General features: G+C 39.5%; 4 protein-coding genes across 4 annotated transcripts; all 4 read left to right on the top strand.

Moving 5' to 3' along the window:
* The first annotated feature begins 917 nt into the window (after positions 1–917).
* On the top strand, positions 918–2,033 carry LOC111218808 (trace amine-associated receptor 13c-like). The gene is made up of 2 exons (XM_022741285.1): positions 918–1,087; positions 1,214–2,033. The coding sequence occupies exons 1-2, from the start codon at positions 918–920 to the stop codon at positions 2,031–2,033; spliced, it is 990 nt and encodes a 329-aa protein (XP_022597006.1).
* A 2,592-nt stretch (positions 2,034–4,625) lies between these two features.
* On the top strand, positions 4,626–6,069 carry LOC111218763 (trace amine-associated receptor 9-like). Its single transcript, XM_022741212.1, has 2 exons — positions 4,626–4,795; positions 5,250–6,069. The coding sequence occupies exons 1-2, from the start codon at positions 4,626–4,628 to the stop codon at positions 6,067–6,069; spliced, it is 990 nt and encodes a 329-aa protein (XP_022596933.1).
* A 2,430-nt stretch (positions 6,070–8,499) lies between these two features.
* On the top strand, positions 8,500–9,615 carry LOC111218804 (trace amine-associated receptor 13c-like). Its single transcript, XM_022741280.1, has 2 exons — positions 8,500–8,669; positions 8,796–9,615. Exons 1-2 carry the CDS (start codon positions 8,500–8,502, stop codon positions 9,613–9,615), a joined length of 990 nt encoding a protein of 329 aa, XP_022597001.1.
* A 2,343-nt stretch (positions 9,616–11,958) lies between these two features.
* On the top strand, positions 11,959–13,251 carry LOC111218710 (trace amine-associated receptor 13c-like). The gene is made up of 2 exons (XM_022741125.1): positions 11,959–12,128; positions 12,432–13,251. Exons 1-2 carry the CDS (start codon positions 11,959–11,961, stop codon positions 13,249–13,251), a joined length of 990 nt encoding a protein of 329 aa, XP_022596846.1.
* Positions 13,252–15,376: the final 2,125 nt, after the last annotated feature.

The raw sequence follows: 15,376 nt of genomic DNA, 5'->3' as shown, positions 1-15,376 counted from the left end.
TCTCTTGAAGGAAGATTAGCTGCTCGCCCAACTCAACCCACCTTTCCCATGCCTTTCCAGCAGTAAGAAGATATTTCCTGCTGCTGGCCTCTGTCAGTTGTCTCCTGGCTTGACAAAAGGAATGAGCGCTGGGTGCTGACCTGGCAGCATTATGCTATGGGGTGGTTCTCAGTGGCAGGGACAGGGAGACTGTAAGAATCAAGGGAAGGATGAATGCAACCAAACACAGAGAGGTCCTTGAAGAAAACTACTCTACAATGCACGCTATCTTAAACTTGGGTGACTTTTCACCTTTCAGCATGACCCGAAGCATACACCCAAGAAAACCTTGGTAGTGGCTTCGGGACATGTGTCTAACTGTCCTTGAGTGGATTTGCCAGACAGAATAGAATAAACTGCCTAAATCCAGGTGTGCAAAGCTTGCAGAAACTAACTTAAGAAGACTCTAAGCTGCAATTCTGGGAAAAAGGGAAGATTATTTGCCCCTACGAAACTGAAGCTCTGTAACAGTGGTGGGCTTCATCGATGGAAGTGTTCGTTACGAAAAGCAGTTGTTGTGTCTTTTTATTTGACCTTTGTTTTTATCATGTTGCTACAGTAAACATTGTTTACAGGTAACTCAGTTTGGGAGTTGTGAACTGTTTGATATTACAAACCTAGTTTGATCTTGTTGTTTAAGACTGAGTGACAAAAGGTCGGGCAACACAAGGATACTAGACTATAGCACAATAGGTTTAGCATAGATAGATAGATAGATAGATAGATATAGATAGATAGATAGATAGATAGATAGATATGGCCAGAGTATGACATACTCATGTGGGAGGGGAGGAAGGAAAGAGATAAATCAGCTGTTTGACATAGAGCTTTACTCAGAGAGCTGTCAGAGCTCAGCAGCTTCTCCTCTCTCTCTGAATATGGAGGCCCTGGAAGAAGCTGAACTCTGCTTTTCCCAACTCAACAACTCCTGCAGGAAGACGATGCATTCTCACTCTGAGGCCATGCTCATTTACAGTCTGCTGTCCTTCATCACTCTGCTCACTGTGTTTCTGAACCTGCTAGTCATCATCTCTATCTCCCACTTCAGGCAGAGATAATATTTCTCTGCATGGCTTACAAAATGTCTGTTTTTTGGTTGCAGCTATGAAACATAATGTCTCTTTTAGGTTATTTAGGTAACAGTGTTTTCATTGTTGATATTCTCTCATTTCAGGCAGCTCCACACCACCACCAACCTCCTCCTCCTCTCTCTGGCAGTCACAGACTTCCTTGTTGGTCTCCTGCAGATGCCAGCTGAAATCCTCCTCTTCCGAGGCTGCTGGATCCTTGGTGATTTTATATGTGCTGTGATTTATTTTATAGCTTACCTTATTCTCAGTGTTTCAGTAGGAAACATGGTGCTCATATCAATTGACCGCTATATGGCAATTTGTGACCCCATGTTTTACTCCACCAAAGTCACTCTGAGAAGAGTTCAACTATGTGTTTGTCTGTGTTGGATATTTTCTGCTGTGCACAGCACTTGGATACTGAGGGATTTCTTAAAACAACCAGAGAAGTATAAACTCTGTCATGGAGAGTGTGTAGTCATAAATTCTGATGCTGAAGGAATTGTTGATCTTGTTGTGACCTTTTTAGGCCCCATTTTAATCATTACACTTCTGTATCTGAGAGTATTTTTAGTGGCTGTGTCTCAGGCTCGTGCCATGCGCTCTCACATAGCAGCTGTCAAACTTCAGCGTTCAGAGACTGAAAAAAGTAAGAGATCTGAAATGAAAGCAGCCAGGACTCTTGGTGTCGTTATAGCTGTGTTTATTCTGTGCTCCTGTCCATATTATTGTTTTGCTATTGCAGCTGTGAACAACTTTGTTGGAGTGTCATCTTTAGCCATTGAGAGTTGGCTATTGTATTTCAACTCCTCTCTAAACCCTGTGATCTATGTTTTTTTCTACCCCTGGTTCAGAAAAGCTATTAAACACATTATTACACTTCAGATACTGCAGCCTGGCTCCAGTGAGGCCAATTTAATGTAGAAAGTGATGGATTGATTAAAACCATTTATTTTTCTGTGAATGGGAAATTATTCTCATGTTGTCTTTAATACACTGAATCTACATGGCTCAACGTCTGGAGAATTAATGAAAATATGGCTAAAACTTCCATATTTTGAGCGAAAATTAATTTACATGTAGATTTTTCTCATCCAGACAACCTGAAACTTTCATTCTTTCTTTCTTTGTGACTGCTTATTTGTGTGATCTGACTAAAGTGATCCTGTTTGAATGACTGCAGTAAGAAAGCCAATTATATTATACAATTGCTGGTAAAACAGTTTATTCTCATGATTCTCAGATCAACGGCACCACACACCTAAAGGTCCCGACCCTCCCACCCTCTGATACAATCCACATACGCATCTCCTGAAATAGTGCCCCTACACCCCTTTGTCGTCATGGTTACAATAATAAACACATGGTTAAGCATACAGAACAGTCATGAGTTAGTTAGATTCAGGCAAAAAAAACTACTTTGTTAGGTTTAGGAAAAGATCATGGTTAAAATAAGTAATTTCTTAAAGAGGTACTACTATGGCCATTTTTAGTGTTCATCATTTCATTCTTGGTGTTGACTAAAATAGATTTACATGCTTTAATGTTCTGAAAAGATATTATTTTTCTTCTTCTGTACATGTTATACTGTACTCTATTCACCCTCCGTCTGAAACGCTCTGTTAGATCTCAGGGCTCTTAAAGGCCCCCCTCCCCTCTCTGAAGCAATCTGAATTAATTAAACTTTAGTGTGCAAAGTTACTGAAAAATTAACTGAGCGTTTAAACTGTGGATAATTTATTTGAGCTAATGAGGTACACCATGTCAATACTGACAGACATTAAAGCATTTATATCTTTGCTACGCTGTCTCTTACTAATGTGATCAGGTCGTGGTAATGAGGTTAAACATCAAGATCCACAATGACAATGCAGACTGAAAGGCTGAGTCCCCTGTTTTGCCACATTAAGAATTAACTACAGAAATAACCATTGCAAAAATGAAGCATATAATTGTGCGCGGTTTCTGAAGCAGTTCTCCTTGAAGTACTGGGCTCAGAGTGTAATGTTTAGAGCAGTGGAGGGAGCCGTGGAAAAATGAAGCGGATTTCTCCAGGCAATTGAGAACATGGTGTCTTTTCAGCATCACTACAAGACTAAAGAATAGTCTTTATTATAAGTAGTTACAGTTTAGCTAACTTATGTTAGCTAGCTTCTAACTTTAGCCTTAAGTTACAGTTTAGCTAACTAATGTTAGCTAGTTTCTAACTTTAGTTTTAAGTTACAGTTTAACCAACTAATGTTAATTAGTTTGTAACTTTGGTCTTAAGTTAAAGTTTAGCTAACTGATATGAGCTAGTTTCTGAGTTTAACCTTAAGTTACAATGTAGCTAGCTAATATTAGCTAGTTTCTAACTTTAACCTTAAGTTACAGTTTAGCTAACTAATATGAGGTAGTTTCTAACTTTAACCTTAAGTTACAGTTTAGCTAACTAACGCAGCACTTGGACCTAAAACAACTTAACAGTTCTAAGCAACCAGCAGACCATTCACTGCTGTAAGGAGTGCTGTCTCTGTGCTGTGGTCTGTGGCTGGAGATCCTGGCAGCGCTCCTGGAAAGAACATTGTGTAGTGACAAGCTGCAGGAGGAGCATCCAGTTACAACTGGTGGAAGAGTCAAGCGGAACCGTGAGCTGATGTGGGATCTATGCCATGGCCAGGGAGATGGAGGGAACTGGGATTCTGCAGCCAGAGGGGGAAGTCCTGAAGGTCAAGGATGTCCTACTTGTTCTCCAACTGAATGTTAAAATGAATAGGTGTACAGGAGGCCCACCTCCCTCTCCTGCCATGAGCAATGACTAGATAACAGTTTTCATGATGGTATGGTGTGGAGCTGACCAGGGTTTTAGTCTTTGCCCAAGGAAGAGGCATTAACACCAGGGTAGTGAGTGGCAACAGGCTCTGGAGGAGAGGCAACTCCAGCATCTTTAGCAGTACAGGGAGTAGTGGCATCAGGCACTCGAGCACAATATTATTTCAGTCTGTGCTGGGCAGGAAATGATGTTGACACCAGTGCTACAGGCGCAGCAGGTGTAATCCTACATTAAGATGTGGATGGAGTGGAACATCAGCTGCTTCTCCCCAAAAGTTTCAAAAGCACAAGATAAAATATTAAACCATCAGAAAAGAAATCTTGCTTTTGCCACTGCAACACTGAAACACTATGTTGGCACCAGCCACTAGCTGTGTGGTGGGCTTTATTCATGAAAGTTTTCACTATGAAAATCAGACAAGAGGATGTTGGAAAATGTTTTAGAGGTCCTGAGTAGACCACCTCCATGTTTGTTTCAAATCTTTTTATTTGAACTTTGTTTTGATCGTGTAGTTACAGTTAACTTTGTCTACAGGTAGTTAGATACAGCCAAAGTATGACATAGTCAGCCGTCTGAATAGAATTAAAATCAAAATCAAATTTGAATGTGGGAGGGGAGGAAGGAAAGAGATAAATCAGCTGTATGACATAGAGCTTTACTCAGAGAGCTGTCAGAGCTCAGCAGCTCCTCCTCTCTCTCTGAATATGGAGGCCCTGGAAGAAGATGAACTCTGCTTTTCCCAGCTCAACACCTCCTGCAGGAAGACAATGAACTCTCACTGGGTGGCCACGCTCTTTCTCAGCCTGCTGTGCTGCATCACTGTGGTCATTGTGGTTCTGAACCTGCTGGTCATCATCTCTATCTCCCACTTCAGGCAGAGATACCAACTTCTCTGCATGGCTTACAAAATGTTTATATTTTGGTTCCATCTATGCAACATAATGTCTCATTTAGGTTACTAATGAAAACATTTTTGATTTACAGTTTACAGTTAGATACATGAAGAAATGGCTTTGAGGCTAAGGAATCATAACTGTGATTGTGGTGCTTTTGATATAGCCAGCAAAAGTGAGACTAAAAATGATTAGTAATGATTTGTCACATATCAGGCTACTGCATGATGATGATATGATATCAATAATACATTGAAATTATATTTTTCCTGTTTAGGCTTTATTTGAGAATGCTTTTACAGATGTAATGATGTTATTTATTTATTCGTGTTGTTACAATACAGTTCATACATTTAGAATTGTAACAGTTAACTTCAGTTTTTATACAACTGCTATATCTAACAGTGTGTTTGTGTTGATATTCTCTCATTTCAGGCAGCTCCACACTTCCACAAACCTCCTCCTCCTCTCTCTGGCTGTCGCAGACTTCCTTGTGGGCTTCCTGCAGATGCCATCTGACATCCTCCTCTTCCAAGGCTGCTGGATCTTTGGTGATTTTATATGTGTTGTGAATTACTTTTTAGGTTACCTCATTGTCAGTGTTTCAGTAGGAAACATGGTGCTCATATCAATTGACCGCTATATGGCAATTTGTGACCCCATGTTCTACAACACCAAAGTCACTCTGAGAAGAGTTCAATACTGTGTTTGTCTGTGTTGGATATTTTCTGCTGTGCACAGCACTTGGATACTCAGGGATTACTTTAAGCAATCAAACAGGGATGACTCCTGTTATGGAGAATGTTTATTCATAAGTAATTATGCTGAAGAAATTGTTGATCTTCTTGTGACCTTTTTAGGCCCCATTTTAATCATTATACTTCTGTATATGAGAGTATTTCTGGTGGCTGTGTCTCAGGCTCGTGCGATGCGCTCTCACGTTGCAGCTGTCACACTTCAGCGTTCAGAGACTGTGAAAGCTAAGAAATCTGAAATGAAAGCAGCCAGGACTCTCGGTGTCGTAGTAGTTGTCTTTATTCTGTGCTCCTGTCCATATTATTTTTTTGCTGTTGCAGCTGTGAGCGATTTGGTCGGGGCAACTTCTTCAGCCATTGACATTTGGTTGTTGTATTTCAACTCCTGTCTAAACCCTGTGATCTATGTTTTTTTCTACCCCTGGTTCAGAAAATCTATTAAACACATTGTTACACTTCAGATTCTGCAGCCTGGCTCCAGTGAGGCCAATTTAATGTAGAAAGAGACTGTGATGGATTGACTGATACATTGATTAATACTGTCTAATACACTGAATCTACACATCCCAAAGTCTGGAAAATAACTAAAACCATGGACAAGATGACTGTACAAATGAATGTATAAAACTTTTTGAAATTTTATTTTCATGGTAACAGGTGCACTTGCATCATGACTTGCTTTAGCTGATTGAGAAAGTGCTTTGTTCTTTTGAATAAATTAATATAAATTTTGTTGTGAATTGTTTTGTTTTTTCGTGTATTAATCAAATCAAATCAACAAAAGTATTGATACATTTCAGGACCCATAAGAATTATGAATATGAGAGGCTGTATCAATAAAATCCTTGTTACCTATTTCAATCCTAAAATATGGGGATACTTTTGGAGCCACATTTTAACCAGTTACACCAGCTGTACCAAAATATCTTTACATGAATATAAAGAAGGAGAACAGGATTTGATGTCAAAGTTAATTGATACAAAATAAATATCTTACAACATGTTATGTTTGCAACAGCCCCACAATCTGTCTGATGTCCCCTGGGTTTCAAGGTGAATGAAAACGATCTAATGTTATTGGTCATTAATCACCACCTATTGATTCTGTCTTCCTTCCACTAAACCCTCAGCATAATAAACAGTTGTACATAGTATTTAGAAAATGTGACTGGATGTTAAAAGTTTTCTGACTGGTCATCAGCTAGTATATGAATGAGCCACTGATGATGGAGCATGACTAAAACAGTGTACTCATTGATTGTGTCCGCAACCACTCCCTTGTTCATTCATTAAATATTCATCATGTCACAGACACTCAATGGTTTACATTATAATAAGCAATAAATTGATCTTTACCTTTTTGCGTCATCACTGACATGGTTGATGGAGGGTTTCTCAATGACAATGCAGTGCAGGGTGTCAATTCTAAAGGAGAGGCTCGCACTGAACTGCCTGTAACATCCTCACTCGTATGCCACAGTCAGACCAAATTGGCACCCACACCTCTAATACTACCGCTCTGAGTACTGGCACCTCTCAGAGCTGTGAACTCAGCCCACTCCTGTTCACACTGCTGACATAAAAATACTCAGACCCCTTCACTTTTTGAACATTTCTTTGTGTTGTAGATACAATTTTAAATGAATTTCATTTAAAAAAAATCTTTTTGCAAATTTATTAAAATTAGCCGCTCCTACACCAGTGCACACTGGGTCAGCTGCAGGGTTGTCAGCTACAGCCACCGTTCACTGATGTTTCACCCCCTGCCCAGTACATCTCCTGGTGGAGTGTTGAGGTGTTGGATTGCAGATTTGCCCGCAAAACCTCTGCATCCAACTTCTACTCGGTAGATGCTGTCCAGCCCGCTTCTTTGCACTCTGCTGCCAGTTTCGAATACTTGAGCAGCTTGAACTCATGTGCTCCTTGTCTTCCCTCCTTGTTGGCATTATCTCTTGAAGGAAGATTAGCTGCTCGCCCAACTCAACCCACCTTTCCCATGCCTTTCCAGCAGTAAGAAGATATTTCCTGCTGCTGGCCTCTGTCAGTTGTCTCCTGGCTTGACAAAAGGAATGAGCGCTGGGTGCTGACCTGGCAGCATTATGCTATGGGGTGGTTCTCAGTGGCAGGGACAGGGAGACTGTAAGAATCAAGGGAAGGATGAATGCAACCAAACACAGAGAGGTCCTTGAAGAAAACTACTCTACAATGCACGCTATCTTAAACTTGGGTGACTTTTCACCTTTCAGCATGACCCGAAGCATACACCCAAGAAAACCTTGGTAGTGGCTTCGGGACATGTGTCTAACTGTCCTTGAGTGGATTTGCCAGACAGAATAGAATAAACTGCCTAAATCCAGGTGTGCAAAGCTTGCAGAAACTAACTTAAGAAGACTCTAAGCTGCAATTCAGGGAAAAAGGGAAGATTATTTGCCCCTCTGTAACAGTGGTGGGCTTCATCAATGGAAGCGTTCTTTATGAAAATCAGACAGAAAAGTGTTGGAAAATGTTTCAGCAGTCCTCAGCAGGCCAGCTTTGTGTGATTTTTGTTTGACCTTTGTTTTAATCATGTTGCTACAGTAAACATTGTTTACAGGTAACTCAGTTTGGGAGTTGTGAACTGTTTGATATTACAAACCTAGTTTGATCTTGTTGTTTAAAACTGAGTGACAAAAGGTCGGGCAACGCAAGGATACTAGATTATAGTACAATAGGTGTAGCATAGATAGATAGATAGATAGATAGATAGATAGATAGATAGATAGATAGATAGATAGATAGATAGATAGATAGATAGATAGATAGATAGATATGGCCAGAGTATGACATAATCATGTGGGAGGGGAGGAAGGAAAGAGATAAATCAGCTGTATGACATAGAGCTTTACTCAGAGAGCTGTCAGAGCTCAGCAGCTTCTCCTCTCTCTCTGAATATGGAGGCCCTGGAAGAAGATGAACTCTGCTTTTCCCAACTCAACAACTCCTGCAGGAAGACGATGCATTCTCACTCTGAGGCCATGCTCATTTACAGTCTGCTGTCCTTCATCACTCTGCTCACTGTGTTTCTGAACCTGCTAGTCATCATCTCTATCTCCCACTTCAGGCAGAGATAATATTTCTCTGCATGGCTTACAAAATGTCTGTTTTTTGGTTGCAGCTATGAAACATAATGTCTCTTTTAGGTTATTTAGGTAACAGTGTTTTCATTGTTGATATTCTCTCATTTCAGGCAGCTCCACACCACCACCAACCTCCTCCTCCTCTCTCTGGCAGTCACAGACTTCCTTGTGGGCCTCCTGCAGATGCCAGCTGAAATCCTCCTCTTCCGAGGCTGCTGGATCCTTGGTGATTTTATATGTGCTGTGAATCACTTTTTAGGTTACCTCGTTGTCAGTGTTTCAGTAGGAAGCATGGTCCTCATATCAATTGACCGCTACATGGCAATTTGTGACCCCATGTTTTACAACACCAAAGTCACTCTGAGAAGAGTTCGATACTGTGTTTGTCTGTGTTGGATATTTTCTGCTGTGCACAGCACTTGGATACTGAGGGATTTCTTAAAACAACCAGAGAAGTATAAACTCTGTCATGGAGAGTGTGTAGTCATAAATTCTGATGCTGAAGGAATTGTTGATCTTGTTGTGACCTTTTTAGGCCCCATTTTAATCATTACACTTCTGTATCTGAGAGTATTTTTAGTGGCTGTGTCTCAGGCTCGTGCCATGCGCTCTCACATAGCAGCTGTCAAACTTCAGCGTTCAGAGACTGAAAAAAGTAAGAGATCTGAAATGAAAGCAGCCAGGACTCTTGGTGTCGTTATAGCTGTGTTTATTCTGTGCTCCTGTCCATATTATTGTTTTGCTGTTGCAGCTGAGAGCACCTTGGTAGGGGCATCATCAGCATCCATTGAGATTTGGCTGGTGTATTTCAACTCCTCTCTAAACCCTGTGATCTATGTTTTTTTCTACCCCTGGTTCAGAAAAGCTATTAAACACATTATTACACTTCAGATACTGCAGCCTGGCTCCAGTGAGGCCAATTTAATGTAGAAAGTGATGGATTGATTAAAACCATTTATTTTTCTGTGAATGGGAAATTATTCTCATGTTGTCTTTAATACACTGAATCTACATGGCTCAACGTCTGGAGAATTAATGAAAATATGGCTAAAACTTCCATATTTTGAGCGAAAATTAATTTACATGTAGATTTTTCTCATCCAGACAACCTGAAACTTTCATTCTTTCTTTCTTTGTGACTGCTTATTTGTGTGATCTGACTAAAGTGATCCTGTTTGAATGACTGCAGTAAGAAAGCCAATTATATTATACAATTGCTGGTAAAACAGTTTATTCTCATGATTCTCAGATCAACGGCACCACACACCTAAAGGTCCCGACCCTCCCACCCTCTGATACAATCCACATACGCATCTCCTGAAATAGTGCCCCTACACCCCTTTGTCGTCATGGTTACAATAATAATAATAATAATAAACACATGGTTAAGCATACAGAACAGTCATGACTTAGTTAGATTCAGGCAAAAAAACTACTTTGTTAGGTTTAGGAAAAGATCATGGTTTGAGTTAAAATAAGTAATTTGTAATTTCTTAAAGAGGTACTACTATGGCCATTTTTAGTGTTGATCATTTCATTCTCGGTGTCGACCAAAATAGATTTACATGCTTTAATGTTCTGAAAAGATATTATTTTTCTTCTTCTGTACATGTTATACTGTACTCTATTCACCCTCCGTCTGAAACGCTCTGTTAGATCTCAGGGCTCTTAAAGGCCCCCCTCCCCTCTCTGAAGCAATCTGAATTAATTAAACTTTAGTGTGCAAAGTTACTGAAAAATTAACTGAGCGTTTAAACTGTGGATAATTTATTTGAGCTAATGAGGTACACCATGTCAATACTGACAGACATTAAAGCATTTATATCTTTGCTACGCTGCTTCTTACTAATGTGATCAGGTCGTGGTAATGAGGTTAAACATCAAGATCCACAATGACAATGCAGACTGAAAGGCTGAGTCCCCTGTTTTGCCACATTAAGAATTAACTACAGAAATAACCATTGCAAAAATGAAGCATATAATTGTGCGCGGTTTCTGAAGCAGTTCTCCTTGAAGTACTGGGCTCAGAGTGTAATGTTTAGAGCAGTGGAGGGAGCCGTGGAAAAATGAAGCAGATTTCTCCAGGCAATTGAGAACATGGTGTCTTTTCAGCATCACTACAAAACTAAAGTCTTTATTATGAGTAGTTATGTGCTATGCCTTGTGTGGGGACGTGCCAAGCTTGCAGGTGGGCAGCACCAAGAGACGTATTGACTAATGTCTTGACCCCCAACAAGGCATTTCATGCAAAGGAGAAAATTGGATTTTGCCTAAACAGTTACTCCCTTTGGTGTAAACTTTGATCCTTGTGACTCTGTAGACCATTTACATGCACAAAAAGCTATAGAACGTGCTATAAGGGAGGGGAAACTCAGGAAAGCATAATAGGTTCCCTTTAAGGTTAGCGGTTAAGGTTGTCAACTCGTCATGAATAACTGAAACAACGACACTTGGTTTCATGTGAGAATGAATGACACTAATGGAGCCGTAAAAGATACTAATGGAGTCAGTAAAACTTTAAAAACTTCGGTCCACCGGCCAACCAGGATTTGAACCAGTGGTCCCTGTTGGCTAGTCCGCCTGTGCACTGGTCTTATCTGTTTCTTTGTCTACTGTGATTATAATTTATCAATGAATTTGGTAAACTTCCCCAAGCTGTCTGTTTGGTAATTTGGCATAAAGGCTGTAGTCCAGTATGCAAGGGCTTCTGAATTAGGGGTCTGATTACTTCGCAATGCCAAAATGCATGGCAAAGCACAAGAGGTGGCAGTGGTGCTCCCTCTACAGGCAGTATGATCTTTTCAAAGGAGCTGTCCTGCCTAAGGCTTGTAGTGCAAAGGTTCAGAGTACATACAATTTCACAAAGCAATGTGTAGTTTTCTGGGAAAAAGGGAAGACTATTTGCCCCTTCTACACTGAAGCTCTGTAATGGTGCCAGCCAGTTCTATGTGGCTGATAATGATAATGCAAACTTAGTCAGATCTTGTTGTTAAGGCTGAGCGACACCAGTTTTGTTGACACAACTAGATTATAGTACAATAGGTGTAGCATAGATAGATAGATAGATAGATAGATAGATAGATAGATAGATAGATAGATAGATAGATAGATAGATAGATAGATAGATAGATAGATAGATAGATAGATAGATGCGGCCAGAGTATGACATAATCATGTGGGAGGGGAGGAAGGAAAGAGATAAATCAGCTGTATGACAAAGAGCTTTACTCAGAGAGCTGTCAGAGCTCAGCAGCTTCTCCTCTCTCTCTGAATATGGAGGCCCTGGAGGAAGATGAACTCTGCTTTCCCCAACTCAACACCTCCTGCAGGAAGACGATGCGTTCTCACTTGGAGGCCACACTGATTTACAGTCTGCTGTCCTTCATCACTGTGCTCACTGTGGTTCTGAATCTGCTGGTCATCATCTCTATCTCCCACTTCAGGCAGAGATAATATTTCTCTGCATGGCTTACAAAATGTTTGATTTTTTGGTTCCTACTATGCAACATAATGTCACATTTAGGTTACTAATGAAAATTTTTAATTTATCCTTTTCTTTTTTTACATTTGCAACATGTCATATTCTACTGAATTGCTATCTGCGTGGAACTAATCTGTCATATTGTTCTGCATTTAACTGTGTTAAAGAGCAATTCATACTGCTAGTATTATAACTGCTAATAACACTTATTTCTACAACTTCTATATATAACAATGTCTTAGGTGTTGATATTCTCTCATTTCAGGCAGCTCCACACCGCCACAAACCTCCTCCTCCTCTCCCTGGCTGTTGCAGACTTTCTTATGGGTCTCCTGCAGATGCCAGTTCTACTTCTCCACATCCAAGGCTGTGTGATCCTGGGTGACGTTATATGTGCTTTGCATTACTTTTTCGCTTTCCTAGTTGTCAGTGTTTCAGTAGGAAGCATGGTCCTCATATCAATTGACCGCTACATTGCTATTTGTGACCCCATGTTTTACTCCACCAAAGTCACTCTGAGAAGAGTTCAATACTGTGTTTATCTGTGTTGGGTATTTTCTGTTGTGCATAGCAGTTGGATACTGAGGGATTTCTTAAAACAACCAAATAGGTATAACTCCTGTTATGGAGAGTGTGTACTAGCTGTTAGTTATATTGAAGGAGCTGTTGATCTTGTTGTGACCTTTTTAGGCCCCATATTAATCATCACACTTTTGTATATGAGAGTATTTGTGGTGGCTGTGTCTCAGGCTCGTGCCATGCGCTCTCACATTGCAGCTGTCACACTTCAGCGTTCACAGACTGTAAAAGCTAAGAAATCTGAGATCAAAGCAGCCAGGACTCTTGGTGTCGTTATAGCTGTGTTTCTTCTGTGCAACAGTCCATATTATTGTTTTACTGTTGCAGCTGAGAGCAACATGGTAGGGGCAACATCTTCAGCCATAGAGCTTTGGCTGGTGTATTTCAACTCCTGTCTAAACCCAGTGATCTATGTTTTTTTCTACCCCTGGTTTAGAAAAGCTATTAAACACATTGTTACACTTCAGATACTGCAGCCTGGCTCCCATGAGGTCAATTTAATGTAGAAAGAGAGGGAAGTTATTCATATGTTGTCTTCAATACACTGAATTTATATATGGTGCAAAATTATTTTATGTTGATCAAATACAAAATTCCATGTAATTTTGTCTCTATCAGACAACCATATGCCTCTATTCTTGTTTGGTTTTGACTGCACATATTCTTTGTGATCTGATCACAGTTATTCTAATTGGGTGACTGAAGCCAGAGTCTTGTCTTTGAAAAAATAATGCAGTTGTTGCTGGAAACCTTGTTGATTTTATTTTTATGGCAACACAAAGACCTGTATGTCCACTAAAACCCAGTTTTGTACCAGTTGTATCACAACACATAGGTAACTATTTTATATCCACAAAATGACAACAGAACTTGATGTTAGAGTTTATGGTTGATGCAAAAATCTATGTCTTGGTAAAATTAAGTTTGTTACAGGACAACAGTCCCATGATCTGTGTAATATGTGACCTAGGTTACATGGAGAATGAAAAAGATAATAAGAAGAATAATCTATATATAAAACATTTCTTAACAAGGTTACAAGGTCCTGCACAAATAAAAGCAATAATGAACATCACACATTTACAATATGAAGAATATAAGATACTGCCCAAAAGGGATTTAAAAGTGCACCAAGTCAGCTAACCTGAGATCTTCAGGTAAACTATTCCATTACCTCGGGCCTGTGACTGCATGACTACTGAGGATCTCAGATTACGAGTAAAAAACACATGAGGTCAAAAGGTCTTATAAAATGGAGCAAAGACCAAGAAGGGCTTTTTATGTTGTTAAAATTTTGAAAAGAATACTTTAATTTTTGCGATACTTCTAATTCAAAGAAAGCAAGTGTAACCGAGCAGAAAGTTCATTCAGACCAGATAAGGTTGCAAATAAAGATAATTGTGCGTTGCTGCATATGATGTGTTAATTTATTTCATTCACATCTTAATACAAAATTCTTAGAACCAATAGGAAATCATACAAATAAAAATCAACAGAGACCAGACACATGTACGGAATTATAAAAGCTTGTGATAAGTAACAAAAGTACAGTTAAACCTCATAGGGCCAACACATGCTGGTGCACAAACCAAAAATCACTCACACAGTAAAACCAAAAAGACACTGATTATGTACCCTACCGCCACCACATGGATGGAGGGGGAAGACAATATCCTTTCAACAGCTGCACACTTAAAAAAGAGTGAAAAAAGAATTGACTAAAAATGAGTAAAAATAACTGAGCTAAAAATGAAACACAGCCAGTATCAACATCAATGAATCTGAAAAAAAGCAAGCCAAATTCTTAAATAAGAATAAGATACAAATGTAAATTTGTTGAAAACACAAGAATAAATAAACCAATGTTACATAAGGCGATACAGGCAAAGCAGCACTGACTTTAAAAAATTGTATTTAATTAATAAATTTATAAAATTATCCATGAACTTAACTTTACTTCCAAAAAACAAATTTCTTCACACTTTTATAACAAAACTTGCATAAAACTAACTAATTCAATGTGGCTCTGAAATTGCAAGGTTTGAAAATAGTCAAATGGCATTCATCAATGTCAGACGTACTGAGAACTCACCAATAAAGGCACTACTAAAACTTCCAAGGTAGCCTACCAAAATTTCCAAATGAGACAGAATTACATTTATGAGAGATCATGTGAATAATAGCTAAACCACATATAACTAAGGTTATTCTCTATGGATTGCATGGTCTTCTTTAAACGCATCGCCTGCAAGCTAATCATAGTTTCACATTTTACAGAAGTCCCTTGAATGCATCACCACCGAGCTCGCGCTGTTCAAACGGCAGGTCACAATGGAAGGGGGAAAAAAACGTACGGTTTCTGCAGAACAAGTAGCTCAGACGAATGTACAACAAAAAGTCAGTTAGGTCTGGAGAAAAGTAAAAAAAAATAATTCGTTTAAGATATCCAAGAGTTTGAAGTGGAACTGACTAAAGCTGGCAGTATTCCTAGAGGGAGAAAACTACTATGCCGATTTGCCGTGACAGAGAGCGGGTCATCAACCACGTCAGGCGGTTACTGCAAGCTAACGTGGATTATTCTGATAAGTTAGCTACCTGAGTTAGTTGGTTAGCAAAAAATAAATGTTGTAA

The sequence above is a fragment of the Seriola dumerili genome, unplaced genomic scaffold (genome assembly GCF_002260705.1).
Source record: "Seriola dumerili isolate Sdu_G_001 unplaced genomic scaffold, Sdu_1.0 BDQW01000052.1, whole genome shotgun sequence".
Classification (NCBI taxonomy): Eukaryota; Metazoa; Chordata; class Actinopteri; order Carangiformes; family Carangidae; genus Seriola; species Seriola dumerili.
Note: the sequence above shows the minus strand (reverse complement) of the source record. Positions and strands in the feature narration are given on the sequence as shown.